The 20,959-nt window shown below is 39.6% G+C and overlaps 1 protein-coding gene across 1 annotated transcript; it reads left to right on the forward strand.

Annotated features, from left to right (window-relative positions):
• Positions 1 to 1,621: 1,621 nt before the first annotated feature.
• CFAP221 (cilia and flagella associated protein 221) lies at positions 1,622 to 20,959 on the forward strand. Its single transcript, XM_031057562.1, has 25 exons — positions 1,622 to 1,818; positions 3,317 to 3,498; positions 3,920 to 4,020; positions 5,020 to 5,106; positions 5,212 to 5,307; positions 6,197 to 6,297; positions 7,226 to 7,329; positions 8,232 to 8,391; positions 8,800 to 8,920; positions 9,007 to 9,118; positions 9,338 to 9,446; positions 10,174 to 10,261; positions 10,757 to 10,846; positions 11,710 to 11,805; positions 12,985 to 13,075; positions 14,624 to 14,751; positions 15,196 to 15,276; positions 15,688 to 15,795; positions 15,913 to 16,068; positions 17,507 to 17,665; positions 18,057 to 18,151; positions 18,677 to 18,766; positions 18,974 to 19,093; positions 19,877 to 19,906; positions 20,512 to 20,959. The coding sequence occupies exons 2-25, from the start codon at positions 3,363 to 3,365 to the stop codon at positions 20,633 to 20,635; spliced, it is 2,583 nt and encodes an 860-aa protein (XP_030913422.1). The 5' UTR covers positions 1,622 to 1,818; positions 3,317 to 3,362; the 3' UTR covers positions 20,636 to 20,959.

Raw genomic sequence — 20,959 nt, forward strand, 5'->3', positions numbered from 1 at the left:
TGCTTTTATACCTACTATGTATACCCCTCATAAATTTGTCACAGCTGGAATTTCTTTCAAGTCTGATATCTGAACCAGGAAAGAAACATCTGAATTTGTTCACATCATTTCAAAAGACTTTTCACTTTAACTTTAGGAGTAAATAAAAGAAATTGCTTTGTACTATTCTGATTGTAGGATTGTTTACTTATCAAACACTTACCAACTTCGATTGTAAATATTTATTTATTAATACTCAAAAATTCCATTAGTGCTTGAAACAACTAAATTTTCTCCTCCCTTTGCTAAATAATTAAATTGTTTGCAATGACTTTACTACAGCTTGACAATCAGGCCACACACTTTTCATCTGACATTTGGAATACAGAGACAAAACTGATGCAAGAATCACCTATTTAAACCCTGGTTAATATTCTTTATTTATATCAGCCTTCCCAAGGAAATCTGAAGGTTTGCTGACTGATAACCCACTCTTTTCACCTACCTTTCCCACTCCTTTGCTGCTTCCCAGGAAACTTTACAGAGTGCTTCTCCAGAGGTGCATCATGTTTTGACCCTCTGATGTGGAAGCAGGCATGGTTTTTGGTTTGCACTCAGCTATCACTGTCCAAACAGACTGATGTACCTGTGAATTAGAAAAACTGAAAGTGAACAATTTTATTCTTAGAATATGAAAGGAAAAAACTCATTATGGGAACAATTCTGGCTTTCTATATTAAGCCTATATTTAAGACATCAGGTCAAGGGTATAGGAATAGTTTTTTCTAACCATAAGCAATTACATCTTACTAAATATGGGAACTGTGTTCTGGGATCTGAATTTTATGATCTGAAGCTTTTCTTGCTTACGTTTTTATCCAAAATGAATGCACTACTTTTGGACACATTTTACTCCTGTGTTAGAAAAACTGAAAATAAATTCTTTTGTTCTTAATCCAGATCACCTGTCTGAAAGGGAAAAGGAAAAAAAAATAAGGAAGAAAACTTTGCTTTCTTTGCTTTCCCTTCTCCCCTGTACCCATTTAGGAAAAAAACCCTCATAATTTATGGGCAGTATAAAAAATACACTGAAGGTTTCCAGGAGTACTTTCCAAGGGATGGCTCTTTAGTGCTGAAAGCAAGAACATAAAACTGAGGAAAGCTGAGGGGAGGTAAAGAGAAAAAGAGGGTGGTATTGTTTTTGTTTTCGTTTTTGCTTTAATAATATTGTAATAAACCTTTCAGAATCTGTTTTAAACCAAGTAAGAACAATTTAGGTGTTATTAGATGAGAGCTTTTAAAGGGAAAGAAGCGCCTCTGCTCTGTCTGAGGCCACAATGGGAATAGTGAAAACGTCGCTCACTGGAGACAAGAAAAAGAAAAAAAAAAGGGGGGGGAGGTGTTTTTTACTCTTTTTTTGTACTTTTCGCCGTCAGAGGAGCCGGAGTGCCGCTGTTGCAATCCTGCCCAGCCCAACCGCGAGTGGTGCGGCCCAACGCGGCTGCCCCGTTGCCGAGCGACCGCCGCGGGGCCGCCGGGAGGGCAGGGCCGGGCCGGGACGCGGGGCTCCGGGTGGGCTGGCAGGGAAAACCGGGCTGTGCCGGGGCTCAGGGAGGGCTGGCAGGGACAGCCGGGCTGTGCCGGATCTCTCTCGGGCTGAAGGCTGTGGCAGCGGCAGTACGGGCTGTGCACAGGGATGCATTTTCCAGCCTCTCGCAGCTGGAATGGGCGTCCTTCGGTGTGGTGAGGTGTGCGAGGAGCTCCGAGACGCGAGAAGAGATTAGAAAGCCCAAGCGCTGACAAGGAGAAGGGCGATAACCTGGCCTGAGGGCGTTTGGGGTGAGTTTTGCCATGGGCTCCCAGGATTTCACAGCTCTGTTCACACACACAGTCTCGAAAGACGCAGCTGCCGTGGAAAATTTAAGAACATCAGGTATTCCGTCATTCCAAGACCTTAAGGATTTGTCCTGTATTAGCCCTTTGAGCAACACGCAGTGTGTTATTGAAGCTGGTGAGCCATGATGGCACCGTCGCTGTAAATTACTGAAAAGGAGATACCAGGAATCCTTTGAGGAGACTTATGTCTGCCTACACCTTTTCCAACCTTGCATTCCTGATGAGGAATGGTGACCAGGAGAAGGAGGGTGGCAGTGGTGTAAATTAAAGTTGAAGAACACAAGTGGAAAAACTGTAAGCTTTATCCTTGTGTTTAGAAATTTTTTTGCAGTGTTTTTTGTCTGAGTTTGGTCTTGCTACATCAAAAGGAATTTACTCTTGTGCACAATAATGCAGCTCCTCTTGCAGGTTTTCTGTTGTGAGTGGAAAATTTGTGCTTGGTGTTATTGAGTGGAAAATATTATGAAGGCCAGGGTCCTAGCAGCACATTATTTTAAGCTTCTTGCTTATTTATTATTTAATACTGTACAAAACCATAAATCAAAACAGCACTTTATGAGCTTGAAGCACCTCTCAAGTTGTGCCTGAAAGATCTAAAGCAGACTGGAAAATCGGACAAATACCAGAGATGAGACCATAAAACGTAATGGGGGAGGTGGAGTAATGATTCCACTTCGAAACTGTTGAGTGCTGCCTGCTTGAGGGCTGAAAATCCCAGCACAGCTTTTGAATTCAGTATTTGTTCCAAAACTATTATGTCTTTGTGTCCATGCAATTCTCCAGTTCATACAAGAGCCAAGGGCTCTGTGTGCTCTATTTATGAAGATCATTTCTGGTGGATGTTTCATGCCTGGTGTCTTTATTATGTAAAATTTGCACTTGTCATTAGAGAGGTTTATATTCTGATAACTCTGCATACTTAACACAGGATCTGTAATGCCTGTGGCTTTCTGTGTTTACAGTTATCTTCCCTGAACAAATGACCCAGATGATACTATCCAAACGAAATATTCAAATGCCAGATTTCTTATCCCTCATATTAATATTAAAAATTAAAAATTAATCTGCAAGTTAACAACTCAAACACCCAGGAGAGATTGAACGAACATGTCTGCAGAAATCAGTTCAGATAGTGGAATTAACAGAACCTGCTCCCTTCCGCTCTGCTGGGGGACATGGAGGAAGACAGAGGTGTTATACCTGAAAGACAAATGTCCCCAGTAAGCCTTAGAATAGATGCCCAAAATGCTAGGTCTTGCTGTGGGAGCAAGGTTTTCTGGAATCTTTCTCTCCTTGTGCTTAGCACACACAGAGTGATCTACTTCATCAGGGCAAAAAAGTAGTTCCCTCTCCAAAATGTTTTTAGGCAGTTTTAGGCAACAGATACTACCAGTGTGAAAGAAGATATTTTGATCATTATGTTGTTTTCATTTGTCCACAGGCACTGAGGAATTTTAGTGCCATTGAGAGCCTGTTTCTGTCCTAACATGGACCTGGTTCAGTCAGCCTCCCCAGACATCACGGTCACTCGTGGGTCCTTGAAGAAAGTACCCAGTGTCCTGAGCAGCCTCGTGGAGGAACCTAAAAAAAGACATGCTGTCCCCCATCACCTGCTGGAATCAAGTAAGTTCCTGCTCTCTGACTGTTCCCAACCTTGTGGCAATTCTAGGACACACTTGGTTATTTTTTTTGCAACTCCCATCCTGTTGCTTAAATTGCAGCTTCCTGAGAGCCTAAATCATGGGAGGGGTAGTCAGGAAAGAAATAGTGGCTGTGCTGATCCTGGCTGACCCTAAAGTTTTGGGTGGCTTGTTGAAGCCATGATGCCAAAAGATGAACTGGTGGCAGGATCATGGATCTGCTGGGGTAGTGGATGGTGCCATAACTTTCCATTTATAAATTTATGCCGGCTTAAAAGGAGAAATAATATCTTTTTTTTTTTTAACTTGATAATAAATCAGTATAGCATAACTGGACTGCTTCAATGTAAGTACCATTCCTGTGTGTTTCTGGTCTCTTTTTTTCCCTGTTTTGTGATCTGTAGAGATTTATTCAGAGCATCAGAGGAGCAGGGTTGTGCAGGCTGAGCCTGCCGTGTTACACTATGGAGGGTATGAAGCTGGAAAACATCACCAACAGATGCTGGTAAGTTCTGGAGCAGGGATCCCCTTGGGGCTCATAAAAGGACAGCACAATCTGAGTTGACTCCTTGTGGTCAGGAGGCCTTTGCCCTGTGGAGTGCTCTTAAAAGCAGCACTTAAATTCAGTGGTCCTGCGGTAACAAAAGAAATGACTACCAGGCTGTGAGCATTACCCTCCTTTATACTCCCTGTTTCCCATGTCTGCATCAGTGTTTGTGATATGTGACTTGCACATCATGAAAAAAGGATTTGGGCTTTAACTCCACAATTGACTTGCTTTCAAAATGTCCTTGGACTGTCACTGTGTCTGTCAACATGTTTACTGGTGGGAAAGTTTTGAAAGCATCTCTGGTCTTTTGCCAAGAGCAATTTATTCTGAGAAAGGAAATTCTGTGCATAGATTTGATTGCCTTTCCTTGTGAATGGTTTGGGTATTTCCTTTTCTGCTCTCTGCTTTCCCTTTGTGTGCCTTTGTTATTCATGTTTTAGGAGTATTGAGGCTGAGGTTGGTAGTTATATTGGACTAGGGTCTCTGAATGTAATGAAAGTAAACAAATGCAGGAGGCTTTGCAGGCTGGACTGTCACTGTCCAAAAGTCTGTTGGTTGTACACCAAAACAGAACCATGAAGTATTATGTAATTCTTGTTGTTTCAGATGTCCCTAAAAGTGATCAATAAATTGTTTGTTGCAAATAAAATATTTGTTCCTTTTGCATATAAGCAAAACAGCATCAGAATTTGATTCAATAGTAGAATCTTTCTAGCAAAACTAACTGTTACTCCTTGGTTAAAAATTGTGATTTGTTTCCAAAGAATAAAAATGCAGGATGTAAGTTTTGCATAGTTTTATTTTAAATTCAGAGCATATTTAGAATTATTTCTGCTAAAGTAAAAATTATTACTTCTTGCTATGGAAGGTTTTACAAAAAGTATAGTTGGTATTCTTAACTGACCTCTTATATTGTAAGGTGTTTTGTGGTTTTTGTTTTCCTTTGTTCTGCAGAAGCTGATAAATATTTCTACCAATGCAGTAAACCTTCACATAATACCACCCCAGACGATGTATTTTCAGATCAAATACAACAAAACAGTAAGTGCCAGAAAGTCTTCACGCTGCTCTTTGCATGGAGCACAGGTTTTGTGCCATATAAGCAGCTTTTACATGGCTTCTGTCTTGTTCTGGGTCATTTTCTAGCACCGGCTTGTCCCTGGATTGTCCCTTGTGGTTACTGTTGATTTTTGCCCTGATGAATGGAGGTATTACTATGACTGCATCCGAATTCACTGTGAGGTGAGCATTCATTGCAAAACATAGAGTTGTAATGGAATGAAACAAGTATTAGAGCATGATGGTAATGATAAAGGTATAGTTAATCTTCTAGAGACACATAGATTTATTCCCAGTAAGTCTTGATTGGAGTATTTAACTTAAAGCATTAAAAATTTTTGTCTGCAAACATCCCAGAGCAGTAGGCAAGATTATATTACTTATTCTGCTATTCTTTGCCAGTAGATCAGTCATTATGCCACATTGATGTAATGACTTAGCTGAGCAGCTCAGAGGAGCTCTAGAAAGTTGCATAAAATATGGAAAGACAGAAGGATACTGAAAGCAGGTAGAATATTAATGTTCTGAGGTACAACACAGAGATAATTTTGAAGATGTTTTATGCCCACTTGCTGGCCAACTACTAGAGAAACTTTTTATTTCCATAACAGGCTGAGAAAGTTGGGACTGTTCAGCCTGGGGAAGAGAAGGGTGCATGGAGACCTCATAGCAGCCTTCCAGTATCTGAAAAGAGCTACAGAGAAGCTGGAGAGGGACTCTTCATCAGGAACTGTAGTGATAGAACAAGGAGTAATGGATACAAATTGAAAGACAGGAAATTTAGGTTAGATATTAGGAAGAAATTCTTTACTGTGAGGGTGATGAGACCTTGGAACAGTTGCCCAGGAGAGCGTGGATGCCCCAAGCCTGGCAGTGTTCAAGGCCCGGTTGAATAAGGCCTTGGTCAGCCAAGTCCAGTGTGAGGTGTCCCTGCCAGTGGCAGGGGGTGTTGGGACTGGATAATCCTTAAGATTCCTTCCAACCCTTAACATTATATGATTCTATGATTTACTAATTGTAAGGTATAAATATTTGCACTTGTTAGTTTATTTTTTTGTTTGTTTGTTTGCAGGGAGGTGATACCTTAGTTGTTCCCATGCATGCTTACCCTGCTGTGAATGTTGTAGAATTTCCATCATTTATAAATCTGTCTGATGTATCAATTGGTCAGAGGTGAGTTAAGGACAGACATTTGTCTACATTTTGCAAGACATGCCCAAACCCATTTTCTTCTATTCATGCAACATAATGTTGAAAGCCTTAAGAAACTTAGCTACTGTCTGGACTGCAAAATAATTCTGTATATGAACTGTTTCAGGTGCACATTCACTGTAACATAAATGCTGTGCAAGCTAAACATATATGAAAATGGGGCTGGTTATTTTTGCTTCTTGTATTTAAAAGTATTTAATGAGCTAGACTTCATTTTCCTTTGTCTATTGCATGGATACAGCACTGACTGTTCTCATGAACTAATCAGTAACAGTTGTTAATAGGAACTGAGAAGGGGGAAAGAAGAAGGAAGATTCTGTTTATTAGGGCCTAGTTGTGCAGTATATTTGCTATATTAGTTGCAGTTATGGTGATTTCTGAAAATTAGGCCCCAGCACCATTATTTCTACAGTGGTTAAAGTTCAGTCATTCTGATGTGTTGGAGTTTTCAACACTTTCTTTTCTCATCGTCTTTCACGAGGCGAGCCACAGCAAAAGGCTGATTTCTGGTTCTGTACTCATTGTTGCTCCACTTTACATTGTTTGTACTTGCTGGATATTACAGTCTGTAAGAATTTGAGGATGGGCATAAATAACCTCCAGAAAGTAATTTAAAAAAATTTTTCCATAATCAAATTATGTATGGGTAGGAGAAAGTAATGTCCAACATTCAAATCAAGATTTAACTCTTATTTCCTGGGGGAGTGAAAGATCTGAAACATTTTGCGATTTTGGCACAGTGAGAAATTATGATTTTCACATTAATAAGTAACCCACTCCTCTGAATGCAGGTAATTTAGTGTGTGGTGTGTATAATACAATTTCCCAGCTTGTAAATGATGAACGACTGTACTTTGATTAACCTAATTTTTCCTTTCTCTCTTTTCAGTAAGGAGTATGTTATCCCACTGCAGTGCAGCTGTCCCATAGATTTTGAATTCCACATTGATATTATTCAGCCTCACAGAGCCTTTACTGTCCAGCCGACATTTGGTAGACTGACTTCTTTAAAATTTTAAATGTTAAATCTGTATTTATTAAGTGTAGTTACTTTGACAGTGTATTCAGTGCTGTACAGAAAAAACCTTTTCCTCAGGCAAAGCTTTTGCAGGTAAATGCTGCCAGTCATTTTCAGCCTCATGGCAAATAGCCATCTTGGCTGTAAGTTTCTTTAGGCAATGCCCAGCTTTGACAAAATCCAAGATGTTCCAAATGGTCCGTGCAGCTTTTATTTTCCCAGAAGAATATCCCCGAAATAGGATCATCCCAGCAAAACTTAAGTCAGAAATTTTGGTAGCCTGAAACTAAGGCTGAAGACCATCTGAGAAGCTCTAAAAAGTTTCAGCTCCTACTCAAAGCCATTGTGCTCAGAGTAATCATAGTATCATAGAATCACTTAGGTTGGGAAAGGCCCTGAATGTTTAGGGATGTGAATAGTGGTTAAAGTGTTTGTGAAAATAATGGAATAAGTAGTAAGGAGATAAGGTCAAGCAGAGACAGGTAATGTATCAAATCCAGATGAGTCCCCTAGCTCGGAAAAGCTCAGAGGAATATGTTTATAAATGCTTTGCCCATGAAAGCAGAAAGTGCCAAAGACTTAAGACTAGCAGATGCAAGTGCAGAATTTCTACATATAAACAGGCAGTCATTTTCACAGCAGTATGAAGTATTATAGCCCTACTGTCAAGTCTCTCTGCTATTGCAAAATATCTTCTATTATCTTGCAGCAGGACATAGTTTTTGAAAGATGCTTTGAGACCAGAAAGATTTTCCATGCCTACTGCTATCCATTCAAACAATTAAGTTGTTTAAAAAAAGTAGCCCAGAATGAGTTCCAGTACACTTAAGTGGGCTCATGTTATATGGACTCTTACTGTTTTTTCCTCTAATCACAGGAATCATTCCAGCCAATGGAAAAGTCAAAGTAGCTGTGAAGTATTCCCCACTGGAGTATGGAACAGCACAAATGGCAATGCAGTTACGGATTTTAGAGTTTCACTCAAAACCCTATGTGTGTGTATTCACAGGAACATCAATACCACATGTGGCTCTGATGTATGTGTGGCTGGCTGGTCTTGGAGTGGTTTTGCCCAGTTCTAAAAGATATTAATGTAATAGGATTTAATACAATTTTACTAAGATCTTTTTAAGCATTGGTTTCTTTGGAGACTTACAATGCACTGAAGTAATTCTACTGTTGATACATGTACCTGCTTTTTTGCACTGTTTGATTAGAACATCCTTAATCTACATTAAATTAAAAAAAAAACAACAAAATAAATATAATGAGAAGTTACATATCCTTAAAGAAATGTGAACATCCTCATCTTCTATCATTCCCACTTGTTATTCTTATTGTTGAGGCCTTGCAAGATGCAGGGGGTTTTGAGCCTTTTGAACTGTAGACTTCTATGTCATTTAGAGAATGCTTATGAAAGGAATATGTGTTCTTCTGACATCTAGAAAAGAATATACTGATGAACAACAAAGTCATCCAGAGAAAAAAGCTGTGTCTGGAAAACCTGTGTTGTGGAGAAGAGACCGGCTCAGCCGACTACAGTCAAAGCCTGTTCAAAAACTAAAGGTGTGAAAAGATAATAATTACAAGTACTTTTCTGGGCTGGAAATCTTCCATGTTTCAGTTTGTTCCTATTAATTTATATCTCATAGGAAATTGAATACCAGAACCTCAGATTCCCCACAGACTTGTCAAATCCGTATGCTGTAGCTACTGTTTTGATTCAGGAACCAGGCAAATTGAAGTTAAAGGACGTAAAAGAAGGTAAAGTAATTAAACAGCATAAACTTGGTCTTAGCATTATTTGTAGCTCTGATGAGGAGCTTGGCTTCAGAATTGCTGATGAGATGTGACTGTTATTTCTGTGAGAACTCTCTCCTTAGCTTTATGTATTAATGGGTACAGTTGTCTTAATGGATGTTTTTTGCAATTAAAAATCCAATCTAGACAGAGGTGTGATATGGCTTTCTGATGTTCCTGCAGCCCTGTCCCAAGGCAAAGAAGGAAAAAAACCAAGGCAGATGAAGGATGCTATATTTCAACTAAAAGTGAAACAAAATGTTCAGGAAGAGGAAGCAAATCATCTAAAGTGGTAAGTGCTAGTTAACCATGTTAATTAACCATATTAACAAGACTGGGATTTGCTTAACCAAGGCCTTTATGAATGATGTATACAATGTCCACTAGTGCAGAATGCTGCCATTTTGTGTCTCAATATGTTTGGTTTAAGCCTAAATTACTGATTTTTTTTTTTTTTGTCTTCTGCTTAAGAGCAGACTCAGTAGCATCCATAGTAGTACCCAAGGAGGACTTTGATTGCCTTATTGTTCCATTCAAAAAGAAAGCTGCTGAAAACCTGCTTTGCCTAACCTTGTTCTCAGGCATCTCATCTTGTGCCCTTAAGGCCGAAGGAAGATTTTGTCATGGCTGTCAATAAATTGAGGCTAAAATGAATAATGGAATAAGAGCAGAATTACACTTGGAAGTGTTCAAAAAACATGTAGACGTAGTTCTGATAGATGTGGATGTAGTTTAGTGAAGTGTTAGGCAGTGTTAGGTTAATGGCTGGATTCAAAGATTTTAGAAGATTTTTCCAACCTTAATGATTTCTTTATTCTATTGTACATCAACTGGTGCAAAGCAGAACACAGTTGGAACTTTAAGCACATGATGGTTTCATTTGAAATCCACAGATCATCTCCTATGAATGTCATGGACACCTAGGCACCTCAGGAAGAGGGGACTAAGTCTGCTTGCCTTTGAATAAAGCAAACTGTGCATTAAGTGAAGCATTTTTCTTGTCTCCACTGTAAATGCAGGCAAGTTCATAAGGGAAGTGATCCAATCTCTGCAGAGTTTAAAAAAGAGATTATTGAAAGCCGACAAAGGGAAGAAGAGCAATACAAGGTTAGCCTTTTATGTTTTTTTCTGTAAATTTAAAATCTTATACTTTAAGATGATGTAGTGCACTGTGAATTGTATCAAGCTCTCTACATGTTCAGTTTTTCTTCATTAATCAATGCAAACCTGTGCTAGTTGTAATTGTTACTGCAGTCATATCTTTATTGTGCCTGTGCATCACTGTTTCAGGGATGTTTTTATTTTGAAGGTAGACAGAGAGAAGGGTAAGGTATTATCAGAAATGTAACAATATTTGCCCAAGTGAGCAGATTTGCACCCATGTTTCATTAGGACAGAGATTTGATTGAGACTCAGACCTGAAAAGACATTATTTTACTTTATTTGACTTGCTTAAGGGTTGCAATAATCACACCCTAAAAGGGAATGAAGTCTGTGTTTCGTTAAACACCTCCAGAGTCTTACATTGTGAGTTTCCCTAATTATAATGGAGGAAATAATTCACTGGATGCTTTGTGCTAATGTGATTTTTCTTTAAATTAGCTCCAAAGAGGAGATCCTATCATAGAACAGGAGTTTCAGAGGGGTGAAGTAGAAGTTTCCTTCAGACGTGTTACCCGGCATGTTGACCAGGTTTGTTCATAGAGCCTGCTACGTGCATGCTAAATTATCACCTCCCAAGCTAACAAATAGCCATGGATATTTGACACTGAATGCTTTTCCTCCTGATATGCCTATTTCTGTGTCAGGGCCTTATTTCCCATTTTACTTTTAGGTAGGGCAAGCTCCATACTATATGCACAGCTCATCTTCTAATGTTCTGGTCTAATATGAGAGTCAAGTGGAAATCTGCAGGCCTAACCTGAGATTTGTATTGCTTGTTTCTGAAAGATCTCTCAGGAGAAGCTTTCTTATGCCTCATTGTAAGGTTAAGCATATCACAAGATTTCCAACTTTTACCTGCAGGTCAGATTGACAGGAGCCCTTCTGGTACTTAGATTTTTTTGCCCTTTTCTTTGGTGTCTTCCACTCTCCTTTGGGTATGTGCCATTACTGGAGAAAGGATACTAGTTTTGCTGGGTGTCTGATTTGAGTCCTTACAGCTGTTTCAACTTCATGTCTGTGCAAGATAAATTGTGTTTTTGTTAGAGCCCCTGTCCATTCTCTCTGCTGCCCAACTGCCCATGGAGCGCACTGCAGTCCTAGTCTGTGTTGGTCATTTGCGTGGATGCAGACCATGCCACACTATCTCTGCATTCCCCATACTACATCTGCAAATACTTGGTGATAACCTCCCATTAAGCCCTGCAGTGAAGGCTTCTGGTTAAATACCAATGCTGCAAATATTTTCACTGGACCATTTCCAGTATTTAGAAATAACATACAGATTCAGGCCAAAGTATGGCTTGGGATGGAGAAAAGTTCTACCTTATCTAGTTGTAAAAAGGATTGTCCTTTTTCTTTCCTGTTTCATTTTTTAAAAATACACTGTGCAGCAACCAAATGTCCATCCCACATTCGACTTGCTCCATAATGACCCTTGGGACAGCAGAAAGAGGATGTTCAGGAAATTCCAGCAAGCAGCATACAAGGTAAAGTGAACAACCAGAATGCAGTGTGAGGGCATGAACACCTGTGAGACAGCACAAAAGAACATGCAACCAGTGTGGGAGGACTGTTCACAGCTAGCTAGGGATTTGGTAATTTGATAAATATGCCCCTACCTCACCAGGAAATAAGGATCTGGAGTAAGTTTTGTATTCAATTCATCTTTCATATTGCAATTGATGCTAAACAAATGCAGATAAATTCAGATTTTTTTAAAAGTAAAAAATACTTCTGTACAAAAAAGATTTGAAAATGCATATAGAATGCTGCACCCTGTTTTGGGCCCCTACTACAAGAAAGAATTTAACAAGCTGGAGTGAGTTCCGTGTAGAGCCACCAGGATGTTCAGGGCTTAGAGCATTTACTCTGTAAGGAGACAATCTGGAGAGGGAAAGTAGAGGGAGAGAACAACACCTTCCAGCTCCTCTGAGGTTACTGATGATGGAGGATCTTTGCAATGGTGCATGATGGGAACATGGAAACAACAGGTAGAAATTCAAATAGGGGAGGTATAGACCCGGAAACTAAAGGACCAATCAGTAAAATAATTTATTTCATTTGGTTTCAATATTATCTTACATCACCACTGCTCTTTCTTCAGTAAATCTTAATGTAGCAAGCAAGATGGAAATGTTCTGCTCTTCTAGTGTCCGGTTTGGATATTCTTCAATCTATTCATAATACTGAAGTCTTGAAATTAAATGCTCTTTTTTATTGTACAAATAAAGAGGTGACCAAATGGCCCCATCTGATATTAAAACCAAGGATTCTTCATTTTTACCCTGTAGGGTATGGGCAAAAACACAGTGCAGGTTGCTGTTTACTCTGCTCATTTTCAGAGCTACAAAAATTCATATGGTCCTTGTTAACTGTCTGTATATGCCAGTAAACACCAGGCAAAAGACCTAGCAAAAAAAAATTTATTAACCTGTAAGACTAAATTAAAAGATGTAACTGTATTTATTGTGTAATGTCATTATAGAGTTGAGATCCATTCTACATCTTTCCTTCCCACTTTATCTGAACAGAAAACTATATTAAAATTTCTCAAATAGAGATGTCTGAGTGAGCTCTGAAGAATAAATGCAGGTGTAACATATACAGTATTTCTATGTCTGTAAATCTTAGGGTGTTTGACTTAAATTTAAAAATCATTCTCTCAGATTTTGGTTCAGATTCGTCTAAAACGTTTATTGCTTCTGTTCCGTGGACTGTCCAGGGAGGCCAGAGGTGTGGAGGAAGGCTCTGGGTCTGGTAAGGATTAAAAGAACAAGTTGATATTTTGGCCATGGACTGTGATAATTCAGGTTGTGCTGCAGTGTGTCAGGTGCATTGCATATAAACATAAAGACAGAGTCCTTATAAAGGAGTCTTCCAGAAAGAAATAAAGTGTGACGAGGTTGAGGCATAGAGAGATTTGGATTGGATGGCCTTTAAAGGCCATCCAGTCCAACCTCCCTGCAATAAGCAGGGACTTCTTCAATGAGAGCAGCTTGCACAGAGCCCTCTCCAGGCTGACCTTAAATGTTTCAGGGATGGGACATCCACCACCTCTTTGGGCAACTTGTTCCAGTGTTTTACCATCCTTGTTGCAAAAAATTTCTTCCTTATATCTAGTCTGAAACTGCCTTATTTTAGTTCAAAACCATTCCTTCTTGTCCTATGGCAACAGGCCCTGCTAAAAGGTGGAAATGACTGTAGTCAAGATACATCTATTTTCCATACACGTTTTTTACCATGTTTAAGAAATGCGATTAACTATTCTTAGGAACCTTGCAGTTTATCTACTTAAAAACAGGGCAGAAGCTGTGGATACTCCATCATTGGAACTGTTCAAGGCCAGGTTGGGTGGGGCTTTGGGCAACCTCATGTGGTGATAAATGTTGCTGCCCCTGGCAGAAGGGTTGGACAAGGTGATCTTTAAAGGTCCCTTCTAACCCAAACCATTCTGTGGTTCTGTGTGTAGGCCTGAGGAGCAATGAAAGGACAGATGGGACTGTGTGAGAGACAGGGAGATGAACAGATCAGGTGGAGCCCAAGAGGTGAGAGTCACAGCATGAGAGGAGCTTACTGCAGGGGGATGGAAGGGGGAAAGACACCTGAATGTGATGAAGGCAAATGAGTGAGTGAAATGAGACAGTAGGAACCATGAGACACATTTCCAGGTAGCCAGTACTGGGTTGAGTTTTTGTACTCATTGTTTTCTCATAGAAGTGTTTTTAATCAATTGGGGTTTTTTACATGGAAATGAAAGTGCTGGTCTGGAAAAGTGACTTGCTATTTAACATCATAGAAGAAAACTGGCTTTGGATGGGAGTCACAGCTGGGTAAATAGGAGACAGATAAGAATTTGAGTCTTCTATTTCCCACTCCCTTGTAGACATACAATTTGACAGCTCCTGAGACACACTGTTCCATATTAGGCCTTTTCCTGCTTCTGCAAATAGGCACTTTTAATTCCCAGGAGGTAGGAATGCTGCAAATAGAAGGTGTAATGACAATTAGGGTAAGAGAGGCCTCTGACTTGTCTGAGCCTTGCTGTGAACCATGCTGGAAGGAGTGGGCTGTGTCTTTTTAGGAAAGGGGAAATTAAATCTGTCTGCTATTCAAGGTATTGTGCTCATATCTTAGAGATGTGACATTTAAAGTCTTTAGGAAGTATTACCTTACTTTTTATATTTAAATTACTTGACATCCTGGTTTAGGAAAATGTTAAATACATTTTGTGGTTTGATTCTATTTCTGAAACAGTGTATTAAGATATATTACAAAATCTTAATATTTGGTTTCCACTCATGACAGAAAGCAGGAGTTTCAGCAAAGTAGACAAGAGTGAAGAACATAAGGACTTTTCTTCCAGAATAAGTGAAGATTGTATATTGCCTTTTGAATTCCCCTTTTACAGGTCCCATGAACTACACAATTATTTGGTAGGTACAGTAACTCAAATATTAGTCAGCACTCTAGATAGAATTTTGTTGAAGACATTGGCCCCAGAGCTGATAGTCCTTTTATTAAAATTTCACAGTGTAACTGGTGTTCCAGGGTTCTGGCAAATTAAGTCAGGACTTGAGATTTACTAAGGCTTCTGCTGAAAACAGTAAAAAAATCTTTTCATTCTCTTAATTGTATCCTAAAATTGTGAGCAAAACATTAATCCTCAGAGTTAGTGTAACATCCATTTTTCAAAAGCAAGGAAAAAAATAACTGAAATGCTGGTGTCCAAGAAAGAACAACAGAAATATCAAACTGTATAAAGTAAATATTTGCATAATTATTTCCATATGTTTTCAATTAGCTGTGCTCATGGATTACTGCCAATACAAAACAAAATGCCCACCATATTACTGGTTTTAAATACTGTTCTGTTTCAGGCACCTGATGCTCTTGGCCCAGTTCCTATTGAATCTGTAGATGTGAAAGTTGAACACGTTCTTCCTTTTTATGACTTGAAGGTGAGTCAGTACAGCTCCCTCATGTTTCTCTTTCCTGTGCAGTTAAATGGCATCTGCACAGCACAGTAAAAATGTTGCTTAATAAGGCTGTATGATTAGCATGCTTTTATTAAAACCAAATCCCACCAGTTTCCATAAGTAGCCAACTTACAGCCAGCAATATTCCCCTCTCTCCAGAAGGAGATGAATCACCTCAGCTGAAATTATTGTATCTCAAAGATCAAAGTCCTGGTGAAGTATGGCTTCTCAAAGTTTTGGTTATGTACCATGTCCTGGGAGAGTGCTTCAAGTGTCTTTTACCATGGAAATGTGATGTGTCCATGATAAAGCCAAATGTAACACGCCGTTTATGAGTTAACTGAAAGTGAGTATTGTCACTTTCTGCAGAACATCTTTTTTCTTTGCACTTAGGTTCCTCAGCATTGCAAGATTATGAAGTATCAGCCATTTTGTACACACTATGCAGCTACAAGTTACAAACCTGTAAAACTTTCCCGACCACTGAGGCAGGGAGCCCAGGTAACAAAGTCACTCCCAACCCTACATTTCCACAATTATTTGATTAATTTTGACTCAACATTTTATACTGAAAGATTTACTATACTCTAAAAATCTTTGATGTCTGTGTTTTTCAAGGATGAATTGATTCAAGTGGCTCCTTCTCCTGAGGGACAGGTCTCCCAGAGGAGAGATTTTGACAAAGAAGCAGCAGAAGGGGATATCAGCCTGTTAAACCTGGTTCCTCCGCAAGCTTTAGTCCACCCAAGAGAGAGCAACCCACTTCGCATTTTTGTAAGTAGGACTTGGCTTCCATAAAGAACCTAAGAAAGGAGCAGAAGTGTGCTTGTTTCATCAGAAGCCTGATGTGGAATTTGTGGGCAGTTTTCTTACTCAGATTGGTTTTAAAACTATCCAAAGTGAGAGTAATCCTTCATGGTGCAAGCTCGGATAGATAGGAATCCCAGAGTTCAGAGGGGCACCATTTCAGTTTAGAGTGGGTTTTGATCAGTTCAGGGGAGGGATGATAAGACAAAATTGTAGTGAAAACAGAGAATGGGAGACTCTTCCAGTCTGACGCTCCAAAAATGATTGATGATCATGGAATTTCCGGGAACACCATGGAACCCTTCCTTCTTCTCCATTTGTTTCCGCATTTGGATGTTAGAGGAAAGGCCATGATCTTGGCATCTCAGTCCATCTGTAACCTCACATTCTTGCCCAGGTAGGTAGGATAGGTGCAGTCTTTTCCTGCTGTTCAGCTGGGTGACTATAGATCTGCCTAATCCTTGTGTAAGCAGAGAAGTGGAGTCAAACTCTGCTCACGTTGCATCCTGCTGCCTTACAGTTTTTATGAGTTCTCACAGCATCCCAAACCACATTTCCAAGTTGTTAGGCACAGAGATTCAAAAAATCACTGCCGCTTGCATGGGAGGGTTTTCTGTTACTGTTGTCATGTAGATTGTGCTATGTGGCACCAGCTGCAGGAGGTATTTCCCACAGTGCAGCAGAGCCTGGAGGTCTGGAGGTGTCTCTGAGCAGGCAGAGACAGCTGTAGGGCTCAGTGCAGGGCTGTGCATGGGCACAGGCAGATCTCCCACCCAGTGTGGCACTTTACCTGCTGTGGGTGGCTCTGGCTCCCAGCCCTGCTGACTGTGCTGGTCTGGTAACCTTGGCATAACATCTATGACATAGACTTGTCCTCCTCACACACAGCCAGGACTCCAGTGGACGTGCTGATGAGTTCCTCTGTGCATCTCTTTCATCCCTCTGTCATAGCAGTGTGAGAGCCAGGCACAGCTTGATCCCACACTACCCAGCACTGGCTTTATCCAGAAACAGATGCTAATGCAGGGAAATGGATAGCAAAATGTGAAGCCATGTGTGCTGTGGCTTCCACCATAGCAAGTCCATCTTCCTTTCTTGGATTCTGAACTATTCAGAGAATCAGCAATGGATTTCAGAATAATTAGGCAATAGTTTTTTTCTTCCAGACTTGGAGACAACAGCTAAATTGCTATATTTTAGGCAGTAGGGAACATTAATAAATCAGACATTGTAGGATGAGGGGAAGATACAGAAAGTGAAGGATCATACCAAACAGAGCAGTCAGAGTAAGACAAAGCTGTGAATCTGGGGAGACTACGTTAGTTGTAAGAACTGAAAGTTCATTAATTAGATTTTTTATGGTACTCAGAACAATTTATTAAAATAATCTCTTCATTGTTTTTAGAACCCCATTCCAGGATTAGTTCCATTTTTACTTCCTTTGGCCTATTGTGAATCAGATATTGAATATCATCTTTGTCCTCATCCAAAATACATTGTTACCAAGGAATGCCCCAGAGGATCCAGTATTCCGGTCACACAAAAGAAATTTCTGGATCACAAGGTATGGCCTTTTGGGTTTATTGTATGAGTACCTGTCTTGGGTGTGTTCTTCCTGAGAACTTGCTCTAAGGAATCAAAATGGAAGGTGAAGTCATTCTAGATAGAAAATATTTTCAATATAAATTGTGCATGCACCTAAATAGTCAGTACATGGGCCAGAATAACTAATTCTACTTAGGCTTTGTCCATGTCTCTTACTTATGCCTTCATGTTTCTTTGCTCTTTCCATGTGTTCACTGTTGTATTTTCATGTCCTTACAGTGATGGAAGGATCTTTGAAATATATTCAGCTCCCTAAATCAAATTCTCAGCCAAGATGCCCTGTCATGCAAGCCTCTTTCCCCACAGGATTATGTATTAGAGGTCTGATTGTGTATCACTTGTCATTTCAGGAAGTGATTTGTGGAGTAATGGAATGGAGAAAATTCTCACCACTGGAGTATTCCACTTTTTCTAACATTCCCACATTGACAAATACAGTACTTAGGTAAGAAAGAATTTGAAAATACAAATCCTCTGTCCTGCGCTAGTTTCTGCTGCGCGTAACTATATTGATCAGCCACTAGTCCCACAGGTGAAAGTGGGCCTACAAGTGGAATTAATTTCTGCTCAGAGGTCTAAAACCAACAGGAAAAAACCTCCTACTGAACTCCTAGAAGGGTAGATTAAGAGCAATATCATTAAAAGAAATGCCTAGCCCAGGAAGGAGAATTCCAGTCTGGGTTTTCTATAACATCTCTCCTGAAAGCTTGTTGACTCAGTCCTAGAAGACCCCAGGAGGTACAAACTCTGTCTGTCTGTAAAACCTTTAACTTATGGACACTTGTACCCAGTGGTAGCCAACATCTCAGGCTCACATTCTCTCATATCACAGCAGTTTCTGGTACAGCCAGATTTTCCGCAAATATTTAAAAGTATATCAGCTTCATTGTAACTGCAACTGCTGTGAAGCTTGAAAATATGAAAATACCATTAGTATTAATACATTAAACTAATACAATTTCCATCACAGGGATGCTTACAGTTCAGATATGCTTCCAACAGATCTACCACCAGTGCTGAATGACTTACCTGAGAGAGACAAGGAGAACATAATTGACCAGTAAGTTTCTCCTCTATTCTGTATATGCTGTTAGTGACTGTGTCTAAACCACTTGTATAGATATGTCAAAACCTGTCCCAGGTTTTTTCCCCTCAACGGCAAAAGCACAAAGTCTCTTTTGCATAAAACATACTTTTGTTCTTGTTGGCTAAAAAAATACTTTGAAAAGGACAAAGGCAAATTGTTCATCATCTTATTAATTTTTAGTGAGACAGATGAAGCTGAGTTCAACATGATTCTTACTCCAGAGATGGTGAAAGCTGAATTTCCACAGATTGAGGGGGCACTCTCAGAAGAAGATGAAGAACAATCAATAAACATAGAAAGGTAGGTATATTTTGAAATAAGAAGAGAGAAATGGAATCTAAAGTCAAGCACCAGAAATTTTTTCAGAATTGCATAGAGAGTCATACTGAGATGCTCTAGAGGCTCCATCACAAGTGCAATGCAGACCTAGTACTTTGAGCAAATTTGCACTGCAAATTCAGTCTCTGGATTTTACTTCAGAAAGCATTGGCCTGGATCTCTGACTACGGTTATATCAGCATGATCTAACACTTGAGGCAGTTTGCTTGCTTTCTCAGAGATGTTCAACATTCTTGGACCAGTGACTTTTGCTTTTCATTGACCCTTTTTGTTAGATATTTATTAATGCTGGCAGAGAAAAGGGCCCTTAGAATTTCGCCTTGGCATGGTGCTTTTTTCTCTGCCTTTTCTCAGGAGTGTTTCATGTTTGCTCTGCTCAAACTTGAGATTCCCCCAACACACATCACAGCAGGCAATGTGGGTGACAAGTGACTGCAGAGCAACACAGGTGAAAGTGCTGAGTTATAACCTTGGAGCAAGTTAATTCATTTCTGTCCAACAGTTGTCCCCTCTTTAAAGTGGTCATGACGTGGCTTAGATATCAGGATGTTCAAGATAACCTCAGACTTTCAGAGCTATCAAGAGATTTGAATGTCTGCTTTACTTTTACATGGGAAGAATTTGCTGTAAAAATATAGATGTGTTGCACTCAGTGCTGGTTTTTACATTTTATGACACTGGTTGTCAGAACATGGGGATTTGGAACAGCTTGAATAACTAAAGAGTGATCTTTTTCTCCCACAGTGATATAGGGCTGGATGGTGCTTTTCCTGGGTGAGTCATTTTATAACCTTCTTTTTTTCTTAAATCTTAGATGTTTTCAGAAAAAAAAAATTAAAATAATTTTCAATATTAGACAACTCTGGTTTTTGATATTTACTTGTTGAAATCTTCCCTATTATTTTGGGTTTGTAAAGAGGGAAGCAAAAATTTCTTAGCAAACAATGAAGTCCCAATCCTTTATGTTGTCACTGAAAGGTTCTTTGCTGTTAATTAGGGGGTGGTGTTTCACTGGGTGACAGAGAACATATTGCTTCTCTACAGCAGTTTCAGCATTTTTGTCCTTAAGGCAAACCAGGTTTTCATGTGGCTGCCCTTGTTCTGGCAATCACAGCATGTCTTCTTACATGGATAAAATGTAATACTCAGTCAGTTTGTGTTTACCTGTCAGATGGTTAACTTTTCTGACTGGCCAAGCCAAGAGTTAAGTGTTCTTCCCACAGTTTCAGTACCTTTTCAGTTCTGCATCAGTGATGGAATACCCTGTGTTCATTATGAGAAAAGAAATTGCGAGTGCCTCTTTCTTTGGATTTTGAAGACATTCCTAAGTAGTTTCCCTGATTATTATAAATACAAATTATGCTTTAAATTTCTTGCAGAGACCCACAAAATGGTCCAGATGGACATTTTCAACTCCAGAATAGTGAGATCGGAGAGAAAATTCGAAAACATCTGGAGACATTGAAGCTGAAAGCACTTAATAAAACCCTTATTCTGGGATAAAAATAATTTTACAAAGTTCATGGCCTGGCCCTGCTTATCCTGTTAATGTATGAGGCCTTCCCTGTCCCAGCTACATTGACTTTTGTTCAGTGAGGTCAGCACCTTCATATGCAAAGAGAAGAGAACCACCAGTAATGCCACCTCTGTCAAAGACTCTCACTGTGCTCACTACCCCAAACACAATAATTACTCCAGTGAGAAACCTCAGCCTTGCACCTGCTTATTTTGTTGTGATGTGAAGGATCAGAAAACCTTAGTACTACCATGTAAATAGTTTGGTAATTAGTTTACAGCCCACAGTTTTCAAATAAAATGTGAAAAGAC

Source organism: Geospiza fortis, unplaced genomic scaffold (assembly GCF_000277835.1).
Source record: "Geospiza fortis unplaced genomic scaffold, GeoFor_1.0 scaffold112, whole genome shotgun sequence".
NCBI classification, from domain to species: domain Eukaryota; kingdom Metazoa; phylum Chordata; class Aves; order Passeriformes; family Thraupidae; genus Geospiza; species Geospiza fortis.